The 27,907-nt window shown below is 45.9% G+C and overlaps 1 protein-coding gene across 1 annotated transcript; it reads right to left on the minus strand.

The window, feature by feature from the left end:
* LOC119179752 (plancitoxin-1) lies at positions 1 to 27,863 on the minus strand. Its single transcript, XM_037430876.2, has 7 exons — positions 27,549 to 27,863; positions 20,725 to 20,917; positions 19,584 to 19,662; positions 14,497 to 14,661; positions 3,923 to 4,117; positions 1,648 to 1,880; positions 1 to 310 (listed from the first exon to the last, which is right to left on the minus strand). Exons 1-7 carry the CDS (start codon positions 27,659 to 27,661, stop codon positions 149 to 151), a joined length of 1,140 nt encoding a protein of 379 aa, XP_037286773.2. The 5' UTR covers positions 27,662 to 27,863; the 3' UTR covers positions 1 to 148.
* Between the last annotated feature and the right edge of the window lie 44 nt (positions 27,864 to 27,907).

Below are 27,907 nucleotides of genomic sequence, written 5' to 3' on the forward strand. Positions count from 1 at the left end.
TTCTTGAAGGTGCGTAATTTTTTTTGTTTTTTGACTGTGTTTATTTTATACTATGTCTACATAAATGTCCCAGCGGAACACGCTGATCGAAGAAGGAGCCAGAAGAAGGCACGAGGTCGCCAACTTGGAGTAGCTTGGCTTCGGAACTCTATGCCTTTCTTCTGCTAGATTCGCAACGCGGCCTCTTACGGTCTGCGTGTTGGGTGACGATGGCTTCAGATGAAACGTACTTCACACCACTGCAGAAGAGATCCTTGACGACATGGTTATTGAAACACAGGGCTTCTCCGCCACGCTTTTCCTGAGATGGCTGCGTTGGGAAAAAAAAGCAACTTTATTATTGATGGCATTGGGCAAGTTTGCAGCATACTCGTTCGGTTCGGCTAAGTCATAGCTCTCAAAGCGAAAACCTTGCATGCCTCATAGACAAGGTAATTGACCAGCGGTGCCGTCAACAAGAGTGATGCAAATCATCATGCCGTGGTGACGTCACACGATGGGTTATCACATGATGGCGTGATCTCCTTGCATCGACGCTTGGTCAAGCATGGGCCGATTAAGAAGCCACTGCAAAAGCAGACGTGTGAAGAGCTTCTACTGCCTCCGATTCTGGTCCCGGAGGCCATGAAAGCTATTTAAGGTACAAAGAACGAACGGGGGGAGGGGAGCAAAGAGTTTTATTATAGCGGAAAACAGCAAACGTAAATATTTAACGTTAGCGTTGCGTGCTCCAAACTGAGCGTGTGCAGAACGTTAACGTAGCCCGAACTTTTACTTACGAACTCTTGTTATAGTATATGGCGTTCAACGATAACGCACGCAAGAGATCCCGTACGTAGGGCAAAAAGGCGATGCCTGTTGAGGCAAGAGCCGTCTACTTCGAATCTTTATAGTGGTCAGTCAGCATTGCCGAACTCTTTCACTCCTGAATACTGGTCTTACTCTATTTATATTTGTGTAATGAGGCTTCACCAGCTGTATACTGCCAATAGATGAACTACTCTTTTAAGATACACACTCGATCTGAAAGGCGAGAGACTTAAGAAAAATTGTCGACAGCGTGCGCTCATGTTTTTGATAAGAACGCAGAGACGGCGACGCTGTGCCCAATACCTCGTTTTCGAGATGAGGATAATATGGCCACATGCCAAGTTGAGCCAGGTAATAGGGGTCTTGAGGAATACTCCGGTACGGCATTATGTCGCAAAGAAATGGCGTGAGTCAGACCAGAGCAACACAGGACCAAACGCGGCACGGAAACGCATCAATCGTGACTTCAGGTCACGTAGTGCTTAGGGTCAACCTGCTATAGTGGCTCACTTTATGTTTCTAGAGTGCGCATAGTGTTTTTATAACTAGACGGCACCTTGGGTGCTTGCGTTTGCGTTAGCGGGAATGCCTTCCGTTGAACTAAAATACAACCAGTTGGCAGGCAGCCCGTTCAGGTTTAGCGTCAGCACTGAGATGCTCGCTGACGCTTACGTAAGCGTCTTCCGATACACCAAGCTTTCTATTGAGTGAGAAGGAAAAGATTGCTTCCGATTTTTCGTTGTTGAAGCAAATACAAAGAAACTCCCTATGTTTTCTTTTTGTTTTTTAGGGGGGAGGGGGCTTTGAAGATATGGTAGAAATATGTTCACCACTCACTTTGCGATTTGTAGAAGCGAAGCAGAAAATATCACTTTTATTGGTGAATGCCCACTTGCTATGGTCGACGGTGGTCTCGAATGGAAATATTTTGTTTTCCTTGGACTTTAGTTCCATGGCAACTACGTGATTCACGTCGTCAGCAGATAAATATTTGCCTCCATTACCATTCATCCAGGACTGCACAACGATACGTTCCTTCAAGTCCATGAAAAGCTCGTCAGCAAAGAGATCTGTAAATGAAGAACGAAAAGGGTCATTGGGCCAGCTTTAACTAATGTCATATTTTTAGGAATAAAGAGAGGGAGAAACCAAGGAAAAGTGTTTAAAGGCAACCCGCAAAATCTTTTTTTTTGTGGCTGCCCTACGCTATGGGAACAGGAAATGGGTGGGAACACAATAATGAAACAGAGGGAATGTAAATGGGCAATGAACTTGCTGATGCACTTTGGACAGCATCGCTCTATAATATCTGGCGTTTCATGCGCCAGAACTACAATATGATTGTGATGGACATTGCAGTGAATGCCTCCTTGAAATTTAGAGCATCTGCTGTTCTTCAGCATGCACTTTGAAGTCGCAGCACCAGGGCCTCCAGCATGATGCCCGCATCGAGATGGGACCACCATGGCTGGTATTGAACCAGCGACCGTTAGGGGCAGATCACCATAACAGCTTCACCACCACGACCGAAAGCGTCGTTCTGTCAAGAGCGAGGGAATCCTCGAAAGCACAAGACAGTCTTCCCTGCCGGGGAGGGTGCTCTTCTGGAGGCACCTACACGGAAAGCAGGTGATTCAGCAGTTGTCGCTATTTGTCGTATGCTGTATGCCTCTGTGAATTGATTTGTGAACGACGGTGGTATACTCGAACCGGTAACGTCGAGCGTCACACACACACATAAGTATATATATATATATATATATATATATATATATATACTGATTATAGTTAATGCAGTGTACACCTCTCGTCCAGTAACCTCAAAAAGAGCGGACGTATGTTTCGTTACCAAGGTACTGGCACAAAATTTTGAGGCTTGATTGCTTGTGGCGTTTATTCCCGTGAGCACGCGTTAATTATCCCCAAAGTGTGCAAAAAAAATTTCAACATCTTCCACTTAAAGAATCCGCGAGTAGCACGTGACAGCGCGCGGGTCGACTTAGTTTTGTTCATCACGCACACTTTGCCCTATAGGTTAACGCGTCCTTGCAAGGTGAGCACACCAATAATTCCCTGTAGTTTTTCGTTGCAGCTATATTCGTCCCGAACTCTTGCTCGCGCACGCCAGGCGGGTTCATAGCCACGCCACGAGGAAGCGCACGTGTTCATCGCGTGTCTGCATAGTCTCGTTCTCCGAGACCATCACGTGGTTGATGAGAGAGTGTAAAGGGGAGAGGCCACGCCTCCTTAACAGCCACTTACGGGCCTGCGTTTTTTTAGAGGGGAGAAAAAACTATTGTAGGCGAAGAGAGAGAAGGGACGTGCATGCGCAGTTAGGGTGGTCACGCCGCACACCGGATTGAACACCGTGGTAAGCTTTTTCGCATCTTAAAAAAACGATGCGCATTGTGACCGTTCCGTTCGTGGTCCCTTCGGTTGTGCAGTGGTCATGCTGCTCGTCTGCTTCCCCGAAGGTCGCCGATTCAATCCCCGTAGCGGAAGTCACATTTCGATGAAGGCGAAATACTAGACTCTAGAAGTGTTTGCGCTTGCATTAGTTGTACTTAAATTTACACAAAGTGCTCAAAATTTCCGTCCATGACATTGTTTCATGACCATACCTCGTGTTTGAGTGTAAGGGCCCAGATAATAATAATATTATTATTATTAATAATAATATTATTATTATTATTCCGATGGAGGCGGAAATGTTGTAGGCCCGTGTACTCAGATTTCGGTGCACGTTAAAGAACCCCAGGCGGTCGAAATTTCCGGAGCCCTCCACTACGGCGTCTCTCATAATCAAATAGAGGTTTTGGGACGTTAAACCCCACAAATCAATCAATTATTATTATTATTATTATTATTATTATTATTATTATTATTATTATTATTATTATTATTATTATTATTATTATTATTATTATTATTATTATTATTATTATTCCAATTACAAAGTTGGCTCTGCAGGGCGTGTGCAGCTGTTCCCTGTGTGGGCCGGTGGCTCGTTTCAAACACACCAAGCTTCCAGTCTCTCCTGTGACCCGCATAAGCAATAAGAATTTTGTTCTAGAAAAAGGCCTGTAGTTTCACCGGAAGTCGAGTTTCTTACCTTCCCCTGCCGACGCTGACTTGGCGTATGCCCGTAGAATGTGACCGCGTTTCGTTGCAAGGCTGGTTTTCAAGGTTTTGCTTTTTTCTTCGAATTTGTTGCTGGCGAGAAGCGTCACTTTCTCGAAACTGTCGTCAATCCACCCGGGCAGCTGGTGAGCGTACACTTTCGCGTTCTGGGTGCGTAGGAGCTCCGCTGAAAACACACAAGTTCAATAGTAATGATACTCTTTATTCTGGCATGTCACAGCTGATTATAGGAACAGCGCAACCTAGAAGTTGTTACTTCGTAACTACGGAAGCGAAATAGCGCTGACTTTCAACAAAGATTTAATATCGGAGTGGTGTACATACATAGGCAAAAAAAAAATTGCCCGCAGCTTCCCTCGGGGGAACACTGAGGAGGATGCGGAAGCATGTAATTGGTTAACGGGTGTTAAATTGCGACTTACTTGGGTCGATGGCTAAATTGGTTAACGTGGTTGTGAAATGGGGTGTTAAATGAGTGAACACGTACGGCACGTATGCGAAAGGGCGGTGTTTTATTTATTGCGACGAACCAACGGACGAGCGGCAACTGAGCGAGCGAGCGCCGACCTTGAGTATATATACAGCGCGACGGCGCATGCGCTGTCAGCTGTCGAATGTTCTCGAAGGAGAAGCGCGCGCGCGGCACAGATGGCGACGGCGCGACGGCGCATGCGCTGTCAGCTGTCGAATGTTCTCGAAGGAGAAGCGCGCGCGGCACAGATGGTGGGCGACGGCGCATGCGCGCGCGTCAGCTGTCGAATGTTCGAGAAGCGGTGCGGACGGCGCGGACGGCGCACTACAAGGCGCGAGTATAAGATGCTTCCGCATCTAATATGTTGAACGATTTTGAGTACTTCGTACTCAACTATGGGAGAGCACTGAGCCGTCCCGCTAAAACAGTTTAGTGGCTGGTAACAGAGTTAGACACATGCCTGAATACACAGGCATGGTTCAGTGTGCACCAACGCTCGCGTAGGTTTTAAATAGCTAACTTTACCGTACAAGCTCATGTTTGTGTTACTGGTTTCCGTACCAATACTTTACCTTCCTGGTGCATTTAATGTGAAACTTTGACCGTTTTAACTCGGACACATGTATGCTTTTGAAGTGCAACAAATAACCTTATACTTGATGAACGCGTGAATATTGCAGTAGCAGAGAACGAGTGATTATTGTATCAGACGTAATGAATTGGCTCAACTAAGGCGGTGCGGACGGCGCGGACGGCGCGGACGGCGCACTACAAGGCGCGAGTATAAGATGCTTCCGCATCTAAAAAGAACACAATTTGCCATGCGTAGAAGGGTGCAGGAACAACCACTGCGATAGCATGTCCAGCTACAAGCCACCGAGATCAGGCAAAAGGAAACATACGTGACTGTTCCCTGATTAGGGCCATATCCCGGCACGTGAACAAAACAAGGACATCAGTGAGGTATAAGCGAAAGCATCCGGTGCAGCACAATTCAAAAACATCACTGTAAATAATTCAAAATGAAAATCTATATTGACCAGACAATATATGTGTTGCAGAATATTCTCTTGGAGTGGGCTGGACTAAGAAGAGAAAGAAGGGGTGGGGGCAGGCGCGCTCTAGAAAAGGGGACAATAAGGTATCACTAGAAATTTTGTTACGAATGCTTGGATTAGCTTTGACAACGTCAAATTTACTATCCCTAGGTGCGCATAGTATGCCCTACGGCAAAGCAACGAGAAAGTGTGCGAGGACGTGCAAGATTTCATTGTACAGTCGATGAGATTTACCTAATAACCTAAATACCAAAAGGTTCTCAGTTAACCGATGCCCACTACTGGAAAATTTTCTTTGATATAAATCACTTATAGCTCCTTCGGTAGGAACTAATTCATCCAAATATTTTGTCTGGAATAATCTACAAAAAAGCATTATTTCTGTTATTATTCTGTTTGCAAGTATAGATAGATAAATAGATAGATAGATAGATAGATAGATAGATAGATAGATAGATAGATAGATAGATAGATAGATAGATAGATAGATAGATAGATAGATAGATAGATAGATAGATAGATAGATAAATAGACAGACAGACAGACAGACAGACAGACAGATAGATAGATAGATAGATAGATAGATAGATAGATAGATAGATAGATAGATAGATAGATAGATAGATAGATAGATAGATAGATAGATAGATAGATAGATAGATAGATAGATAGATAGATAGATAGATAGATAGATAGATAGATAGATAGATAGATAGATAGATAGATAGATAGATAGATAGATAGATAGATAGATAGATAGATAGATAGATAGATAGATAGATTTTCCTTTTTGATAAGCTGCCCGATTCTTCGCCCATCCCCCATGGTGGGTGTGAGCCACAAGTTCATGATCTAAATCCACATCTACAACTTGGGCTCCATGACGAATGAACGGGTCGTCTCCAATTAACGTCTGTGGAGCGGTTATCCTGTTATATTTGGTGCACGAAACCCGGGATCCACGCCTTCGGATACTTCCCTGAACGTCATCACCATGGTGACCACTGACCACTTTCGGATCAAGCGAAGCTCGATCAGAGCTGGTGTCACCCGAGCCTTAGCACTGTTAGCGGACCTGCTGCAGCAACCGGATCCTGATGCCTCCCGGATTACCGGCCACAGGGATTTCCTGAAGTATAAAGAAGCAGCCCTTTCGAGGCTCGACGACGTACTCTGGCGGCAACGGACGAAAAAAGCCTGGACCATGAAGTGGAGATAGCAGACGAGTACAACGCAGGGATTCTTTACGCCGTGTCACGAGCCAAGTTATGTCTACAGGAACGTGAGAAGGCAGCCACAACGCAGGCACGAGCAACTAGACCCGGGCCAAAGAACCACGAACTTCCGTACTTTGGCGAAACAGCAGGGCAGGTGAGAGCACACCGTGTGCTTGCGGTTCAACTGCCCAAGCTCCAGATAACAGCTTTGATGGTAGTCTTTATGAATGACTGTCCTTTTAGGACCATTTCGACGCTACCATCCACAGAAATACCGAGCTACCGTGCATCGACTAATTCAAGTACCTCCTCACCTACATAAATGGGAGCGCGAAGCGAGCTGTGGAAGGCATCTGTTTAGCAGCGCAAATTTATGACTTTGTCTTCCCAACCCTCACGGATCGCTTTGGACGCCAGAATCTCCTTGTGAATGAGCATGTTGATAATATCCTTGCACTAAGCCCTATGAAAAGCTTGTCAGACTTCGGAAGCCTTTGTCTGCTGCACGATAATGTGCAGTTTCACGTTAGTGCCTTTGAAGGCCTAGGAGTTGCGGCCGACTAGTAAGTACACTGTGATCTTAAATCGTATCCTAATGCAATGTCTGTTGGAGGATCTCGCCATTAATTACAGTCAGAAATCCAAGGAATCGAACTGTGCCTCCAGCATTACCAAAACGCCTGAAGACCGAACGCGGCTAGCCAAAGAGTTACTAACCTTTCTCCGCGTTCAAGTGGAAATCCGAGAGAAGGACCGGTTACAGTGTCGTCGTGTGTCGCAAGAAGAACCCAAGACCCACATATCTAAATAAATGTATGGCACAGAAAGTGTACCGTCAGCGTCCACCCTAACAGGGTCTGCCTTCCCTGTCAGACCAGCCTTCCCGCTCTGCCACAGCAAGGATAACATGATCGCTGCCTGCGACGCCAGCCTATCTACTGAAGAGAAGTGGGCAACGCGACAGTACACTAATTGTTCCTTCCGCTGTGGAACATGAGACCACATGGCCAGAATGTGCAGAAAATTATTCAATCTTAGGTGTGGTACCTGACAGCGACGCCACCTGACGATTCTCTGCGAGTTATCTAGTCCAGCGGGACATCTACGGCCAAAGGGTCAGTCACCTACATCTCAAGAAACCCCGTCAGGTATCATGCGAACCACGCCCCACCACGGTAGTCTAGTGGCTAAGGTACTCGGCTGCTGACCCGCAGGTCACGGGCTCAAATCCCGTCTGCGGCGGCTGCATTTCCGACGGAGGCGGAAATGTTGTAGGTCCGTGTGCTCAGATTTGGGTGCACGTTAAAGAACCCCAGGTGGTCAAAATCTCCAGAGCCCTCCACTACGGCGTTTCTCAAAATCATATAGCGATTTTGGGATGTTAAACCGCACATATCAATCAATCAATCATGTGAACCATCACGACCGCCCGAAACGGTCACATCGAATGTACGCCTATATTATTGCAGACAGGCCAAATTTGGGCAGAGTTCGCAGACTGACGACTCCTTGTGCGATTACTGTTGGATAGCGGCAGTCAGCGCTCATACATTCGTGCAGAACTGTCAGAAATCGCTCAGCGCTCCATCGCGGGAAAAGAAGAGCTATTTCTCGTCACGTTCGGCGACTCAAAGTCATCGAGACGTATCTGCACAAAGCGTGTGAACGTGCGACTGCGCAGCCAGTTCAACGACTTCGCAATAACCGTGGAAGCATTAACGATTCTGGAAATATGCACCGTCACAAGCCCACCACTCTACCCCAACATTTTTCACCGGCTCGATGAACGCGGTACACGGCAGCTGACAGCTTTCAACCAAATACGTGGCAACCAGGCGAGATCAGTGTCATAATAGGATCCGATGCCTATTTGAAGGTCACCACCGGCCAAATCGACCGCGTTACCGAAACGCTAATAGCGATAGAGACAGTGTTTGGCTGGATGGTAAAGGGACCCTTGTGGTCTGACAGCATCCAGTGCCCGTCTAGCGCACTGTTTGTCTTGAGCCGCAATCTTTGTGCTACGCACACAGACATATCTTCGATGTGGCGTTTTCATGCCATACCCTGACTACGCGGTTGCTGGCGGCAGGAACTTGGAAGAGGCGAAGCCGCTGAACGAGCACGTCGGTGCTCATCACTGCCGTGTGCGTCGACGTCGTCGGCACCAGCGTGTCCATGGTGACGCCGTACTTGAACAACTCGATTTAGACCAGCCACCTTTTGGGCGACCACCAGGACAGGCATCGTGTCTTTGCAATTCTACATGCCAAGCACGTCAGCCTAAGTCACGTCGAGAACACCCTCCGTCTCATCAGGATCAGTGCCGCATACGGCAAGGGGTGGGACAGCCACTAATTGACTGCCATAGTGCACAGCCACTCCCGGTAGCAAAGCAAGTGCATTTCAACACAAACTGTGCTCTCGGTGGGTACAATTCTCCCCCCTGGGATGATGTTGAATAATAATCCGGATCGGAGAAACCTGGAGTGGCGCAGACTTCATCGATGCGTGCGAGTCTTCTTGGCCTCCTGGGAGGATGTTACAGAATATTTTCTTGGAGCGGGCCGGGCTATCAACGAGGACGAAGTCGGGACAGGCACGCTCTAGAAAAGAGGACAGCTTGGGCTCCATGATGAATGAATGGGTCGTCTCCGATTAACTTATGTCGGCTGGTTATTTTGTAACAATATGTAACCGTACACTTGAAACGCAGTAAAGTACAGTTAGAGAACAGAAGTAGACATTGGAAGTGGTAAAATACAAATGCACGTACATAAACACCGAAAAAAGAATGGATCGGTATATGCAGGTGTATGGGTGGGTATGTTGGTGCATATACGAAGAAAGCGACAAAATACCAATAAAGATGGTGTAAGACAAGGCGACAAAATCTCCCCAATGCTGTTTACCGCGTGCTTACATGAGGTCTTCAGAGTCATAGAATGGGAAGAGTTAGAGATAAAAGTTAATGGTGAGTACCTTAATAACCTGCGCTTCGGCGATGACATTACATGGTGCAGTAACTCAGGGGACGAATCGCAATCCACGAATGCTGAATTTAGCAAGGAAAGTAGAAAGGTATGTCAGTGCACAACAACCTTGGGAGAGAACAGCGCTTTGATATAGGCAATAGCACACTTGAAGCTGAAAAAGAGTACGCCTACTTAGGACAGCTAGTAACCATGGAACCGGACCACGAGATTGAAGTAACTAGAAGGATAAGAATGGGGTTGTAGCACAATCTGCAAGCATTCTCAAATCACGATTGGTAGACTGCCACTATCAATCAATGGAAGGTATATAACAGCTGCATCTTACCGGTACTTACCTACGGAGCAAAAACCGGGAGCGTTACTAAGAGGGTACAACTTAAACTGAGGAAGACGCAGCGAGCAATGGGAAGGAAAATAATAGGCGTAACCTTAGAGACAAGAATAGAGCAAAGTGGTTCGCGTAACTAATCAAAGTTAATTATATCATAGTTCATCAATAATTACATCATAGTAGTATCAATAATCGCAATAAGTAGAAAAGAAGAGGAGTAGGAAAGAGAAGGATGAATAGTCAGCTCGGGACTACACAGCACGGTCTCGCACTGTTCTTTCCCAAGCACTCATGAAGTCTGGTGGGTCTTAAGAAGTACAAGAGGGCTTTCGTGGCTTTGTACATATGCGAAACCTACGGCCAAGGTCCCAGTATCTTCTTTTCAGTAAGCAGCCATGAATCCCGCTGGCAGAGTTTGGCTTCTATAGTACGTCGTTCAGACTGGTATGCTAGGCAGTGGCATTGAATGTGCTCAAGCGTATGCTCACAGGCGCAGATGTTGCCTGCCGAACTGCTCGCCATTCCAAAGGGACAAGAATACGCATTCGTAAACTCCACGCCCAACGTCATGCGACACAGCAAAACTTCAGCGCATCGTGGGAGCTCAGCTGGCGAACGAAGTTGCAAGTTTGGGTCGATCAAATAAATGCGCGCGGTGGAGAAACCCGGCGTATTTCATTGTAGTCGAGTTGTACGGCGAGCAAATAATTGTAGTCGTCTTGCCGCGTCTGTTCTCAAGAGTGGTATGGGCGCACGCGGGTCTTGGTTATGAGTCGATCGAGCAGCTTCATCCGCGCTGTCATTGCCGACAATTCCGCAGTGACTCGGAAACCATTAAAATACAATATCGTGACCTTCGACGAGCACTTTGTGGTAGCCGCGCCTTATCTGATATACTGATCGTTCGAGTAACCCGTGCTGCATAACGAACTGTAGTATCTGTAAGGCTGACCTCGATTCGCGAAAGATGGCCCATTGATTAGGTTGCTGCCGAAGAATGTACTTGACTGCACCTTGAAGCACTGCAAGTTCTGCTGCTGTCGACGTCGTGGTGCGAAAAAACTTGCATTAGAGCAACACATTACCAGATGGAACAACCACTGCTCTTGTAGAGCTGTTAGAATTAGTGGAGCCATCGGTGTAAGCATCTATGTGGTCAAAGTACCTTTAGTCCAACAGACGCGAAGTCCATTGCTTCAGAGCTAGTGGTGATAGGCGTGCCTTCCTAACGATTCCATGAATTTATAAGCGCACGTCATGTTGACGGAGACTCCGTAACGCAGCTACTGGACGCATCGCAAGTTTGAAGTCAGGCGGTAATATGTCCTAATGTTTCGCCACAATACCGCCGAACGAAGAATGGGGCCTCCGCGCTGTCAAACACGCTAATTGATGTGATGTAAATGATGCACTGGAACAATTCAGTTGTAGTTAATGGGCACGCAAAGGTCATTACAATCGTTGCACAGCCTCAGTTTGCGAAAAGGGTGCGCTTTTCAGACACAACAAAGTAAAACTGAGACACTTATTTGTGTTCATCTGTACCTGTGAGTACGTTTCGTGCGTCATTTGTGCGTGTCAAACGCGGGGCACGTTTCGATCTGCTTGGCATTCTGCGCGTGACCTTCCAATTTAGTGCTATTGCGTGCTTAGCTTCGTCTTTGCGGCAAAGCTGTTGCTTTCTATTGTACGATATAGCGCCCCCTGGCGTACGGTGCCGCCGAAGAACACGCGATTGTAGTCTCGCGATTGTTTCTCTCTCCCTCCGTACGTGGGACGTCATTGTTTTCTACATGTAACGCCCTCTAGTGTCGTACCACTTGCAATTTTCAGGGTATAGTACTAGTACCGCCCTCTATGGCAGGTTCAAAAATTAACGAGGGGTGGTTACACACAACGGGGACGCACCAGCCACGCCATAAAGAGCTTCCCTTCTAAAGGAAGTGCACGTGCTATCCGTCTCTCGAGTGCACGCCCAAGCAACACGTCTGGCAAGAGTCGTGCTGCTCTACCTCTAAGTCCAATAAACCTCACCTGGACTTACAAAGGGACGTGAAAATATTGAGCATCGGCTTCCGTAAAACGATAATACATGCAACAGCATTTGCTGGCAAAACGCTTTCACTGACGGAAAAGGAAGGCAGGTGTAAACAGACGTGACTGTCAGTAGGTGCTCGCTAATATGAGTTATTAATTTGTGTGCCACGTCCCAAAAGATCAGCCTGATTTTGACCGATGCCGCAGGGCCGAGAAATTTTAACCCCCTGGGAATCTTTCAAGAAGCCCTGAGAGACTTTTTGTCAGCATGGTCAGAAAACTCGCGATCGGTAGTCGAGTCTCCTCAGAACCAGAATTTAGCACAACACGCACCATGAAAATTACAATCAATATTCAGAGTCGGCGAGCAATCCCTTTCTCAACTTTCTACGAATTGAACCATATACACAAAGAACCACGTCATCTACATCTTGTTGATATGAGCGTCGAGGACTGCATAATTAATGGAGCCACCATAGGAGGGCGCCACATTTTCACTCTCGCTCACAGTTACCTGATAAGTAAGCAGCGTGTTCCTAGAGGGCGAAAAAAAATGGCCCCGTATCTGCATGGTTCGCTGCAAATGTCATCGAAATACGATAGTCTTGTGTCTGGAGAGAGTGAACAAAACGTTTATTTGATATTCTGCGTGAGAAAGTCGGTGAATTGTATTCTGGAGGCGCTGCGTTTAGAGAGTCTCGATCCGTGCAGCGAAGGCGAATGAGCGCATCGAGGCACGTTAGACACGAGGGCTATCTGGCAGTTATCTTCGAAAACGAAGGAAGGCGTACGTACTTGCCCGTTTCGGAAGCGATAAGGTGTAGAACGCAAAGCGATGGGCAGATGCTACCACCGTGTCGCCGTAGCAAAGCGTTGGAAACACTTGCCTTTTTGAGCATCGAATTGCATTGTCAGCGCAGTGTGATAAATGCTACGGTCCTTAAAATTACCTATGTACGTCTTCTCCAGTACAGATACAAACCTACAAAATATTGACGTATTGTTATGGTGTTTCAGATATGCACAATAACTGTTTTTTTATTGACAATCACACAAGTATGAACACTTAAACTTGAGCAATATTGGTGAGTGCTTTGGATGAGGTTGGCCGTTTGGCTTATCGTTACGGTGGCAAACAGACAAATGTACAGACAGAAAGAAAGACAGATCAAAATTTTTGCGTCAAAGTACCCCAAGAAAGACTATCGTCTTTAAAAGTACCATGCAAGTGGAGAACACACAGCACTGTTTCAGCAAAAGCTAGAAGAGCAACCTTCCAGAGCCCCCTTTTTTAACACTCTTTGGGTTTCAGGGTCTCTTTAGTGCACACCTAAATCTATGTACTACATCGGCTTTCGATGACTCACGTCCGTCGAAAGACGGCCGGTATATTATTCCGCGACTTTTGTCTTTGCAGAAGACTGTCCGCGAAACAGCCCTAAAGATAATGGCAGTAAAAGTAGCCATACAACCACACATTGCGCTTACTGGCAACCGAAGTTTATGGTCTTCAGTTTCCAGTCAGCGCTGCGTTTCGTTGTATGTCTGCATTTACTGTCCAGGTCTCTCACGCTATTTTTCCGACGATATATTCAATCAACTAGCCACCAAGTTGATGCTTCCGCAGACGAGCACCACAAACACAACACTACTGCTCCGAGCCACGAAAGTAGTTCCTCATAAAACGGTAATTACCGAATCTCATCTGCGTACTACCTTACGCGTTATAATCTTTGGCAGGTAATATTTCCTGCTCGGAGGAGTGTGTGTGTGTGTGTGTGTGTGTGTGTGTGTGTGTGTGTGTGTGTGTGTGTGTGTGTGTGTGTGTGTGTGTGTGTGTGTGTGTGTGTGTGTGTGTGTGTGTGTGCGTGTGCGTGTGCGTGTGCGTGTGTGTGTGTGTGTGTGTGTGTGTGCGCGCGTTCGTGCGTGTGGGGGGGGGAGTTACACTTGGTGTTTAAACGATGAACTATTATTTATATGAATTCGAGGCTTCTCGGCCGACATCGTGGAAGCTGTTAATGTCGTCTAACCTTCTAACATTTAAAATATCGCTGCTATTCATTTCAGAAAACTCCGTGAGTATGCCTTCTCTCCGAAATAAAAAATTGTAGCGTTTATAATAAATGGTAGTTATTGTGTACCATTCTCAGCAACACTCAGTTTTCTTAAGCTATCAGTTGAAGAGCTGTTACGCTGTCCCGTGACATGATGTTTCATCAATATTACCCTGGCAATTGTGAGGTCTGCCATCATTGCGCCTGAGTTTCAGCTGGGAATATACTAATTTTGTTTATCCAGAGAGGATGGTCCCTTCTACAAAATGTTCAAGACGTAACAGTACAAGACAGTGAGATTGGCATAAAAGGGCAAGCCAGACATCTGCATAGAATGCTCATCACGGGCAAGTCGAGCAAAGTTTTAGCAAGCAACTTACCAATCTTTTCGACTTGTTCTGTTCTGAACGTGAAGCACACGAACATTTGGCCATTATTTTTGGCATTCTCCGGAAAGACGTACTGTCCACTCTTCAGTCCTTTCATGAATTTCGGCACGCTGTGCAGGAGCCAGAAGCCAGCAGTTTTGTCGAACAGGACGACACCTGTGACGAAGGTGTCACCGTGTAAGTAGACTGGTTCTAGTGAGGCATACCTACCCCTTGGCGAATGGGGGAAAACTGCCCTAGTGTAGACGAAGCACAGGAAAGGGAGAAAACAGGAAAAGCGCGAGTCCTGTGCCCTCGTCCAGCCTGTCTTCTTTCTGTTTTTCGTCTCGTCTTGCACTCTTTTCCACGTTTACGAATTGGTGATTCATTACCCGACAACCGCACTTCAACATACTCCTCGTTTCAACAATGGTTAATGACTGTCAATAACCTGCTCCTAATGCTTCATCAACAAACTGTCATCATTGTTTGCTATGTTGTTCCGTCGGTGCTTTTGGAAGCAGGACAACAATGAGCACCAAGAGCTTGGGAAAGTGATTTCGCTAGAGCCAATGAAACGCTCAGTTTGCTATGACAATGTTGACACAGAAAATTACGCAAAACGTTTATTAGTTTCGGCCGCATCACCCAATTTTAGGCTTTTTTGTAGGGTAGTAAAAAAATCGCACAGTTTACAGTCAAAACAATGAAGTACATTCGCGCAGTAGTGCATGTGGACGTATTAAAGTAGACATCTCGTAATTAAGAAAAAGGGGAACAATGAAAACACAAGCATCCATTCTATACAGGAATAGTAAAAGGAATCAAATGAAGCAAAGACCCTGGCATAACAGCTGACCAAGCATTTTTTTTTTTTTTAGAATTGTCACTCCCAAGTTTCAGGTAGATACTATGGTCTCATCATGTATAAACATTTGTTAATAAGAGTTTCACTATACACCGCCGCGGTGGTCTTATGGCTAAAGTACTCGGCTGCTGACACGTAGGTCGCGGGATCGCATCCCGGCTGCGGCGGCTGCATTTCCGGTGGAGGCGGGAATGTTGTAGGCCCGTGTGCTCAGATTTGGGTGCAGGTTAAAGAACCCCAGGTGGTCGAAATTTCCGGAGCCCTCTATTACGGCGTCCCTCATAATCATATGCTGGTTTTGGGATGTTAAACCCTGTGTATCAATCAATCAATCACAATAATACAGTCGAAAAGCTTTGATTGTAAGAATTTTCTGCATGAGAAGTTTCCAACCTAAGGAACATTTAACGCTGGCAGCTTGCTCTTAAAAGTGCAAGGCTGAATCACCACGAATCTGGTGGTTTCCAAGCTTGTCCCGACTTAGAGAAGTTGTTCAGAAATAGTTGTAAACGATTTCGAGTACTTGTTACTCTACAATGAGCGAGCATAAAGTCATACCTTGGGTCTCACACTTGATGAGGCCTCGTTGACGAAAATCGTGCCATGAGATTAGGCACTATTTTTATGTCTAAGTTAGGTTACTGTGCCGTGTATTAGCGCAAAACATAAAAGAAGTACGACAGAAACGTAGAGATATGTAGGCGCTAAGCCTGACACTACCTATTTCTATGCCTGTGTCGTGTTTCCTTGTGTCGTGATCCGCGCTAATAGACGCTGCGTTAATTAATTTGCAACCCACCCAAGCACCAAAGCTTCTGTTCTAACTTTGTTGCCAAGCCTGACTAAGATATGCTAAGGTGTGGCTAGGCTTTCTTAAGTTGCATCATTCGGAAGCTAAGTTTTGCTGCCAGTTCACCATGATTGCTTTAAGCGTGTCTGTTAAACAACCTTTCCTACAAACAGCTTCTTGCAGATATTGTTCAAAACGGGTGTACTCCACCGAAATTGGTATTGGACTGATATCTAGTAATACTGATTGAATATCGATTGATATTGATTGACTCGGCTAATCGTAATAGGTACCGGCAGCACACAAGTCACATATGTAGACTGGTATATGAAATTAATTGTTATCAATCACTATTTTGGGGCATATATTCTGCAGAAAATTATCATACTGTTATGCCTAGGCTTATATGAAGCCTTACCAATACGTGAGTCGCTGCCGATTCTTTACCAATTGGTATTGGTTGACTGTTGATTAGCATCATTCATTCGACGTTCAACAGTGATCCCCATTTTTGTTGTCTCAGTCATTAGATGACAAAACGATGTCAGACTCAACTAGGTATCTATAGCTAAACCGTTGTAGCCTTCATGAATACCAATTAAGATTTATTAGGAATAGTTAAACTCCACTTTAAAAGTAGTCAATCAAAACTCTTTAAATGTTGTGGAGTTTACCAGTTTCAATGCTAATATGTTTGGCTTATTTCGACATAGCTAGGTTTCGGCTTAGTTTTCATATCACTTGGCCAATTCCATGGCTTGTTATGCTGAATCATTTTTGGCTATACTCACTCTGAGTGAACTGGGTTGATCTATGCTTAACATTATATAACGCATCATACCGCCCAATAGCGCTGGCTAGTTGCGTAGGGAAGCTGATGGAGCGAATGATCTTTGCCAGACTCGAGTGGTTCCTAGAACGCCATAGAATATATCCAGACGCCATGGCCGGTTTTCGTCGTCTTCGGAGCTCCATTGACAATGTCATTGACCTGGTGACCTACGTACAACACCAGAAAATGAGCAGACGGTTATCTGTCGCACTATTTTTAGATGTCAAAGGAGCATATGACAATGTTTCTCACGAAGCCATACTTGACGCCCTCGAGTCAGTTGGTTTGGGTGGGCGAGTGTACCGCTGGATCCAATGCTACCTACATATGAGATCATTGTTTATGCAAACTGATGATGGGCCGACTTCTGAACATTATACACACCGTGGTGTTCCTCAAGGTGGTGTATTGAGCCCCACACTGTTCAACCTGGTTCTGATCGGTCTCGTGGAACGCATACCAGATTCTGTGCAGATATCTCTCTATGCAGATGATATTTGTGCCTGGACGTCAGGTGTAACACGTCCTCAGGTACGTGCGAGACTCCAGAAAGCAGCGAATTCAATATCGGCGTACCTTAGAGAACAAGGCCTCGAGATTTCTCCTGAGAAATCGGCGCTGGTCGCGTTCACGCGGAAGGCAATGACGTCATATCCCATCGCCATCGATGGACACAGTGTCTGCTACGCCAGGACCCACAGGTTTTTGGGGGTCACGATCGATCGAAATCTCTGCTGGAGTCCCCATGTGGCCACTCTAAAGAAGCGCCTAACGGCCATCGCACAACTTTTCAAGTTCCTCGGAGGCAAAACGTGGGGCACATCAGTGCACGCGATGTTGCATTTGTACAAAACGCTGTTTCTGGGGTACCTGCGGTATAGCTTGCCGGTTCTGACGAACGCTTGCAAAAGCAGTATACGCACAATAGAAAACGCCCAGGGCCAGGCACTCAGAGTTTGTCTTGGATTACCACGCTGTACATCAACAGCGGAAACCATCGCAATCGCCAAAGATCATCCGACCACAGTGCACATTACTTTGGAGGTGCTTAGAGCTCATATTAGACACCTTGCTCGCGCCCCTGCCCACCACCTAGCTTCGCTTCCAGAAGATCGACCGAGTGCCTCCTTCTGTAAGAGAGTATTGACTTTCCGTGAGTGCCTTCCAACAGTCTACACGCCTCCGGAACGGATACTAACACCTCCTTGGTGCTTGGACCGACCAAAACTGCGCTTGACAGTGCCGGGGATTCGCAAGAAGGCGGAGCTCTCGGCGCCAGCTTTAAAGCAGATGATTCTACTCATGCTACACGAAGAATACAAAGATCATGTCAAACTTTACACGGATGGCTCGACAACTGTTGGAGGATCTGCAGGAGCTGTGATCTTCCCAGCAAGAGCCGAAACCATCCAGTTCAGAACGTCACACAAGACGACATCGACAGCCGTGGAGCTCGCGGCACTCCGCAGCGCACTCCGCAGGATTGATCGAGAGACACCACAAAAATGGAGCATTTTTACTGATTCGAAACCAGCTCTCCAATGTCTACACAATGCTCTACGTCGTGGGCCTCAAGACCAATTGGCGCTCGAAATACGACAACTGTACCATCACCTAATATACGAAGGACATGACATATCTTTTCAGTGGTTACCAGGCCATTGCGGCATCATCGGTAACGAGCATGCCGACGATGCAGCTAAGAATGCTCACGAAAATGGAGTGATGGAACCTATTCCACTATCAAGAAGCGACGCAGCAGCAAAGATTAATACGCTTGCGCAGGATGTCGCAAGGTCTATGCGGAATACGCCCGGTTTTCTCCACACCCGCCTTCACCGCCTGGACCCATGCCTACGACTTACTATTCCATCTGGCCTACCCCGATCCGAGACGACCCTTCTCTGCCGCATGTGGCTTGGGGTGTCTTTCACGAACGCCTTTGCCTGCCGCATCGGAATGAGAGACAGCGCTGCATGCGACCATTGCGACAATGACGAAACAATTGAACATATTTTATGTCAGTGCCCCCAGTACAGCTCTCAGCGACAGTCCCTCTCAGCAGTGTTTGCTCGCCTCGACGACCAGCCACTTTCTGAGCAGTCAATCTTGGAATGTCGGAAAGATCGAGCTTCACGCCAGAAAGCAACGAAGGCGCTGATGAAGTTTCTGCGAGCGACCCGCCTCGTTGAACGATTGTGACACTACTGTGTGCGCGTGTGTGTGTGTGTGTTTGTGCTTCTCTTCCTCCCTTTCCCATTTCTTTTTCTTACTTTTCTGTCTCCCCTTACCCCTTCCCCAGTGCAGGGTAGCAAACCGGATATGTTTTCTGGTTAACCTCCCTGCCTTTCCGCATTAAATTTTCTCTCTCTCGTGGCAAGCGCAAGCTCGGCTAGCTTTATTTAGGATTTTTTTCTGCTAAACTTAATCAAGCTCGCCAGGCAATGTTAAGCTTTTTTAGGTTCGTCTCTAATTACATTTGTTTGACTAGAGGCTCATCTAGGCTTCATATCGTGAAGTAAAACTGGGCCAAATTGTTCTGCAGCCTATGCAGCATAACAAAAAGCTCAAATAGCTCTACTGCTGAAATGAATACGCATCTCTCAAACCTTTGCTGTGGCCTTTCCCTTTCCACTTTCCTTCGGAGGTTTTTGGTGGCTCGTCATTGTATGCAAAATATAGGATGTCCTGCAATGCAAAAAAAACTAATTAAAAGCACACCCACTTCTTAAACAGGTGGGTTGATTGACAGAGTGAGGTTTTGGAATCCTGTTGCCCTATCAGGAAAATGGGCAAAAGAGATGCTTGACGTATCCGTGCATGACGTGGTACACTTCGTTTTTTTTCTTTTATGTGTCCTACCTGCGTATTGTGAAGTGCAGCTTCGTGCACACGCTTAGCAGTGCTACTTCTCAGCTGCTGCAGGCAACAACGATGGTCATGTGTTGTCATCTAGATAAAAGGTTACAACCCTCTACCAGAAGCAACTTATCACCGACATGCTTGCTATTGAGAACCAGTCACTCACTAGAAAATAACGCATAGAAGTACGCACGTGACAAAAGCACATTCGAGGATCCACATTGTTTTACATTAGCCGGGGCCAGATTCGGATCGTACAGTGAAGCCAACTTGAAGAACTATACCAGTTGCTTGTTGTATAGACGCTGGTTCTATGGGTTTGTTGCGTCCCACGATAGAGTAAACTTTTTCTAAAGGCACAGTCTCAAATGCCCCACTTGTTCAACGTGGGCGATCTGAATCAGGGACGGCTTTGTGCTCTCCCATAGTAGAGTACCAGGTACTCTAAATTGTTAACCACTTCTTCTAAACACATGCCTTACTATGCCTGGAGTAAGATGGTGGTGGTGGTCTGACATAACTTACCTAATAATTTCCGTTGCAGCGTTTCTTTTTATATATCTCCTTGGTTCCAGCGAGCCTTCCTTGGATACGGCAGACGAAAGGCGGATGATTTACCAACTAAATAAATGGGTGGATGTGCAAACAAATGCACCAATCTATGGATACACTTGTCATCTTCCCACCTTTCCCTCTAAGACCACTTTATCTTTTCTCTTGCGCAGAGCACGACAGCAAAGCGGCGCTGCTCTGATTTTCTCTAATTAAACGTTGTACTTGTATATCTTTCTCTCTTTCTCAAACCTCTTGCTAAGCGACCGCTGAAGAGAGGGTCTCATGTCTTACACGCATAATATTCACTTTTGTAGAGTGAAATTGGTAGGTCACCTCACTCGTGGTTCTCTCGTACAATGACCGAAGCGTGTAGGCAATCGGGTTGCTGTTCTTGAACAGGTCCTGTTTCGAAATCGGCCAGTATTCCAGTGTTTTCTTGCTGTTCTCGGAGTCCACGTACGCAAACTTGCCTCCTGTTGGATTGTCGGATTTTAGCGTGCTTCGAGGAAGCTTGTAGATGATGAACCTGCGTGTAGACATCGTCAGGTGTGCTTCACGGGATGACATATAGTTTGCAGGGTTTATTCTCCGCAGAATGTCCTGGGCAGAGATGCCCTGAAATTATAATGACACATGCCAGACACCGAGACGAGAAATATGGGTGATAATTACCATCATTATCATCATCATCATCGTAAGCCTGACTACGTCCACTGCAGGACAAAGGCCTGTCTTATGTTCCGCCAGTTAACCCGGTGCTGTGCTTGCTGCTGCCAATTTACACCCGCAAACTTCTTAATCTCATCTGCCCACCTAACCTTCTGTCTCCCCCTAACCCACTTCCTATTTCTGGGAATCCAGTTAGTTACCCTTAATGACCAGCGGTTATCCTGTCTACACACTACATGCCCGGCCCATGTTCATTTCCTCTTCTTTATTTCAACTATGATATCCTTATCCCCCGTTTGTCCCCTAATCCACTCTTCTCTCTTCTTGTCTTTTAAGGTTACACCTACCATTTTTCTTTCCATTGCTCGCTGCGTCGTCCTCAATTTAAGCTGAACCATATTTGTAAGTCTCCAGGTTTCTGCTCCGTAGCTAAGTACCGGCAAGATACAGCTGTTATATACCTTCCTCTTGAGGGATAGTGGCAATCTACCTGTCATAATTTGAGAGTGCTTGCCGAATGTGCTCCACCCCATTCTTATTCTTCTAGTTACTTCAATCTCGTGGTTCGGCTCTGCTGTTATTACCTGCCCTAAGTAGACATAGTCTTCTACAACTTCAAGTGCACTATTACCTATCTCGAAGCGCTGCTCCTTTCCGAGGTTGTTGTACATTACTTTAGTTTTCTGCAGATTAATTTTAAGACCCACCTTTCTGCTCTCCTTGTCTAACTCCGTAATCATGAGTTGCAATTCGTCCCCTGAGTTACTCAGCAATGCAATGTCATCGGCGAAGCGCAGGTTACTAAGGTATTCTCCATTAACTCTTATCCCTAACTGTTCCCAATCTAGGCTTCTGAAAACCTCCTGTAAGCACGCGGTAAATAGCATTGGGGAGATTGTGTCCCCCTGCCTTACACCCTTCTTGATTGGTATTCTGTTGCTTTCTTTATGAAGCACTATGGTAGCAGTTGACCCCCTGTAGATTTCTTCCAGAATATTTATATATACTTCATCTACGCCCTGATTCCGCAGTGTCTACATGACGGCTGATATTTCTACTGAATAAAACGCCTTCTAGTAATATATGAAGGCTATGTGTAGTGGTTGGTTATACTCTGAGCATTTCTCTATTACCTGATTGATAGTATGAATGTTGTCAATTGTTGAGTAGCATGTTCGAAATCCTGCTACTAATACAGTGGTCTCATACTTTCTTCGATTAGTGGATCGAAGCCAAGAAATTCAGTCTCGCAGGAGCCGTGACCCAGACGATGGTATCAGAGAAACTGTGCACAAAATCTCACCTAGCATTGTCGTTTCAAAGGGTGTCTACGGCAATAATATAATATCTGCGGTTTAACGTCCCAAAATCACGATATGATTATAGAAAGGCCATAGTGGAAGACTACGAAAATTTCGGTACTTATAAAGACGCTTGCAGTCGGCTTCCTTGATTTACGTCTCGTCGGTGTTACCCTCTTGCCGTCCGCATTCTCGAACGCAATCGTACACATGCATGGACGGGCGGAATCACAGACGGATGGACAGACGGACAGACGCTTCACCCCACTCATTATCATTCATTTCGTTGATATGCTAAGAGTTTATTGAGCACATATAGCTAGTATATGAGGGAGTGCGTTCTAGTGGCCATCCATTTCTATGCAGCGAAACAGAACTATTACAAGCAATTTTTGGAGGAGAGTGGGAAACGGTATATTAGGTTTGTGTAGTGTTACTATTGCGATTATTTTTGTCAAAGTTTTCAGGTTTGCCATCCCGTTCCTTTATATGCCACCAATCAGTCTTGGAAACTTCCCTACTGCAGCCTATCTGTCATTTTCTTTTGTTTTAACTTGATGGCCGTATGGTGTGCGACCTTTACAAATTTGCCCGCGTGCATGCAGAGCTGGCAGATAGACGATGCGTGAAATTTTTTATGTGCGGCACTCCGATGGACACTCCAAGTTTGCCGCCTACGCCAGCGTTCGCATTTTGAACGCCGACACGTGGAGTGTGTGCTTGCGCGGGATGTCCAAGGTGTATGTTAACTGGTAGCGTAACTTCCATAGAAGCCCATGGATTCAGTAGTCGGCTGCTCGTTGCCACCGTCGCCATCTACGTGAGGCGGAAACAACTAACAGCAAAAATATTAAACATATGACGTCACAACCGGAAGTGGTAGCGACGTTGCACATTTGGCCTACATGGTGCGAAATTCAGGTTTTTTGTAATTAAATTCTGACCTGCAACGTGTCTTTGTTATTACGCGGTTTTATGGCGCGTAATTTTGGTCTCATTGGTTGCATGCAAGAGTGAAAATAAACAAAAATAACGAAGATAGATTGATTGATAAGATTGATATGTGGGGTTTAACGTTCCAAAACCACCATATGATTATGAGAGACGCCGTAGGGGAGGGCTCCGGAAATTTCGACCACCTGGGGTTCTTTGACGTGCACTCAAATCTGAGCACACGAGCCTACAACATTTCCGCCTCCAGCGGAAACGCAGCCGCCGCAGCCGGGATTCGATCCCGTGACCTGCGGGTCAGCAGCCGAGTACCTTAGCCATTCGACCACCGCGGCGGGGCATAACGAAGATTGAGGAAGCAAAGTTGTTTTATCAGCCAAATGACATGCTTGCAATATGCACAAGAAACTTTGTAGCGGCAATTGTGAGACAACTGTTTACGAGTACAATAGCATAATAGCCTTGATAATAGTTCGAAAACTCCCATTGCTTAATCATTGATAAGCACCGCAGCCAGAGAGCAGTTTCGAAAATATAACTTTGGCAGCCGTAGAGTACAGCGCCCTGTTGTTTAGCCTGTCGCGTTCACAGTCACCAAAGGCGAGGGCACACCGGCCCTCGCCTTTGCGAGGGCCTGTGTTAACTGCATTAGTTAACTAAAGGGCGAGGTGAGCTTGTCAAATGGTCTTTACACGATCGCACGTCCTTTCATTCTGCTAATTATGGGCTTTTTCCAGAAAGTGAAGCTCAGTGCAAATATGGCTCTTGAATAAATATTACTGCATAACTTGAGTCAGCGAAAGCCTTCGGCAGTCACAGGAGCGGCTATCTAGACATTCTGTGAACTAGTTGAGCCATGAAATGCCCATAAAAAAATAAGCAAACGTCGGAATTAAGGTACGCACTAAACAACTACGGGAAAATGAGCGATGCCTCGTTGACCTGGTAACGCACCGAGCCAAAAAACACGCCGAACTAAACACAAGTATTTCTAGACACTGTAACACAAGCTCTCATACCATAATGTCTAGATACGCCCCCAAATCTGATGGCCCATGTTACCAGACTACCTGCATTTGCCCGCTGTTTCTGAAATCAAATGAAAAAAAAAAAACAAAGGGCGCTTAACCACACATCACACATCAAAGCTTTTTAAAGTAGTGCACAAATTTTTTTAACAAAGAAAATTAAGACTTGAAAATGAACGTTTCTTATTATTTTTTTGTTTTTGCAATTTCCCCACTCCCCCCCTCACCTAGTCGCGCTTCGATCGTCACGTGGTTGTTGATGTCTGTCGCAATAGGTTTCAAACCAATTTTCGTTCCGACTTTCGCGACCTATTTAGATTGACCTTGGAATGTCTTCTTTTCGACGCTCGGGCGCTGGGTGGCGTTACCGAGACTCCCGCACAGTGCACATGCGCGGAACGGCACGATCTTGCAGTCGCAAACACGCCACATCTGAGCATACGCGGCGCCTGCGATGTGCCTGCCTTGCGGTTTCCACCCTTCTTTATCTCCGTGGACGTGATGACTCCTTTGGTCGACGAAGCGCTGTCAACATTATGGAACCAAAAGAAAAAAAGAAAAAAAAGTAACCAGCACTTGCCTGGATAGGCGCCTTTTATACTCTAAACATATTCTCGCTTCGTTATATCATATCAGAGCGAGAACGGTTCGCTTCGTTTTTTTTTTCTGCTTGCTGTTTGTTTGTCGCAAAATCGTTCAGAGTGCTTTGGAGGGCCAAAGTGGTTGTTGCGTCCACGGTGATAGACAGGGATCAGTATTGCAAAATAAAGTACGTACAGCGTAAACTCAAGACGGAGACACAAAAGAGAATAGATGTCGCTCAGGCTGTTCAGAGCGCGACATGTTCAGAGCGCGTATACATGAGAGTTGAGAAATGCATGGGGCATAGATAAGGTAAATAAAAAAGTGTTGGGCGGGGAGAGGGGTAGATAGAAGAAGAAAGGAGACCAGGCAGTTTCTACGATGTGCGAAAGACAGCGCTCTTTAAATATTCAGCCCAAAGAAGGGTGTTACGTCGTAACAAACTTGGTTCGTCAAATGTAACCTTGTCCGTCTTTCTATGCATTCACTACTTTTCTTTATGTTTCTGTTATTATCTATGTGCATGAGCGTGCCGACAAGTTGAGTATAGGAATGGAATGAGTTAGATTTCGTCCACTTCTCTAGTTATTAATATAAGATTACTTGTTCGCTACCTTAAGCGGCTGTGATATGTGCCCAGAAGCGTAGCTGCCATCAAACCATTAGGTTTTTTTTTTTTTTTTTTGACGCAAGGCCTAAATTATTAACTTCTCAAGCAAGTAAGTCTCACTGTTTATAGGCTTCAATGCGTTGAACTGTTCTATACTTGTAAATAGTCACAGCGTAGTCTCGAAGTGCACGTTGTAAGGCTAGTCGATTTATGTTCAGTAAAAAGCCACAATGGTGGCGCTTTCGCCCAAACAAATTACAAGAGAAGAAGTCAAGGGAAGCCTGATGTCTTGACCGAATCTTACTTATTTCGTTGCGTTAAATAGCCACAACTGTCGCTTCTAATTGAACTGACAATGTTGACTAACAGTCGGACGTTCACATCCAGTTGAAACTGAACCAGGCAAACTTCTCCAGCTCGCCATGAAAATAATTCTCTCTCTCGCTCTCGCTCTCTCTCTAAAACGAAGTGGTTCAGATTCTCTGACGATTTATGTTCGCGTGCTTGAAAAAACACTACGTAGCCGTCGCTTGTTTCAAACAGTTATTTTTACCGACAGAATGTGTTTATTGTATCAGTTGTTAATAGTTGGATACCTGAACTTTCTGGAAAGGTAATGGTTGATGTCGATATCTGTGTTTAAGCAAGCATAATATCTTAGATGAAAAAAAAACTTTTGTTTTCAAATAAGCCTAGCCTTTACATGAGCCCAAGCGTACTCAGTATTCTACATTAAGGGGAGTAGAAGAAGAAGGAATCTCGCAGCACAACCCTGCCTTTTTTTTTTTTTGAACCCTGTGACAGTGGAGTGAAGATAAAGCAAACGAGCTTTGAATAACAAAAAAAAAATCAGTCAGTAGCCCTTTGGGGGTAAAGTAGGCAAACGCACAGTTCTAGGTACGCAACATCAGAAGTCCTCTACCTCCGTTACTCTCCCCGCCGTGGTGATCTAGTGGCTAAGGTACTCGGCTGCTGACCCGCAGGTCACGGGATCGAATCCCGGCTGCGGCAGCTGCATTCCCGGTGGAGGCGGAAGTGTTGTAGGCCCATGTGCTCCGATTTGGGCGCACGTCTAAGAACGCCAGCTGGTCGAAATTTCCGGAGCCCTCCACTACGGCGTCTCTCATAATCATATGGTGGTTTTGGGACGTTTAACGGCACATATCGACCAATAAATCAATCTGGTACTCTCCGAAGTTTGCACAGTCAAAAATATGCACTTTAAACAATGGCAAGACAAGAACAAGAGAGTAAACAAAATATGGGACACTCCCTACGCCTCACCTATGAATAATGTAAAAACATTAGTGCAACCCCTCCCCCCACCCCTTTCCCTTTCTACTCGTCCCTACGCACTTCGATGCACACGATTACAGGCAAAAAACAGCTAAGTCTAGGTAGCACGCTACCGACACAGCTCTCTAGAGGCTGCAGTTAAAAATTGTTCTATGTCGCGTCGTATACTCAACACTTGGCTTTTAAAGGCGACGCTCCTTAAGGCTAAGACTTGTCCGTTGGCGTGCGCCATAGCTGTGATGATGATCAAGATGACGATGATGATAACGACAATCATTATCACGGACAACTAACTACTGGCTAGTGCCGTGTGGGTCGTCTCGATGTGCTCTACGATGCACATCGTATGGCCGAAAAAACCAATCACCACCAGGGGAGCGTGCACAAACGCAGAACTGATTTTTGCCCAACTTCAGGCTTAATTGCTGTAAAACAAAGCAGTAATAATGAAGGCAGAATGAAATTTGCGACTCAACACAACATACTGTTTATGACCAGTGAAAATCGTATGCAACAGTACATCACTATGTCACTCAATAACATGCGTGAGTGGTTATTGTCATGGGTGATTTACGGTATCACCGAAACATCCCATTGTGCCACCCACTCACCATCATTCACTTAGTGAGTATGCCATTTTTTTACACCATGTGTTTACGCGGCGTAGGAGACACAAAAACACAAAGTTCTGACGTGCACACGATGTAGTTAGTGACTCACCAGTCAACTTCATTTCCATTTTCATCTTTGCAACTCTGGGATGGTAGGTCCTTAGCACTGCTGAACGAAATGATCCCTTGAGCGATCAGTGCTGCAAGAAGTGAGTACTTCATCGTGTTCCCTCTGCCTCCAACTCCTATTGAGAACTTCAGCTGAGCCGCCGAGCTTTGAGTTTGCCTTAAATGAACAAATTAGACTTAGTCTATGTCGAGTAGGCAGTTGAACGCTGGTTTAGAAGTCTCTCGAGTACACTTTTCCGACTTCGTCTCAGGCAGTTCAAAGAAAATGGACTTTGTTAAGAACAGAGCAGTCGACTGTTTTTAGTGTAAGAGCACAGTGTCCGGGTGCCGGCTTGAGTC

The sequence above is a fragment of the Rhipicephalus microplus genome, chromosome 7 (assembly GCF_043290135.1).
Source record: "Rhipicephalus microplus isolate Deutch F79 chromosome 7, USDA_Rmic, whole genome shotgun sequence".
In the NCBI taxonomy this organism is placed as follows: domain Eukaryota; kingdom Metazoa; phylum Arthropoda; class Arachnida; order Ixodida; family Ixodidae; genus Rhipicephalus; species Rhipicephalus microplus.

What these genes read in the sequence shown, in the direction of transcription:
- LOC119179752 (XM_037430876.2), bottom strand. Translation starts at nt 27,661, where the DNA reads ATGAAGTACTCACTTCTTGCAGCACTGATCGCTCAAGGGATCATTTCG. An exon ending in AATGGAAATGAAGTTGACTG is followed by an intron (nt 20,918 to 27,548) that starts GTGAGTCACTAA and finishes GTCTACACGCAG; the next exon opens with GTTCATCATCTACAAGCTTC. An exon ending in AGGGAAAGGCCACAGCAAAG is followed by an intron (nt 14,662 to 19,583) that starts GTTTGAGAGATG and finishes CCTTCGTCACAG; the next exon opens with GTGTCGTCCTGTTCGACAAA.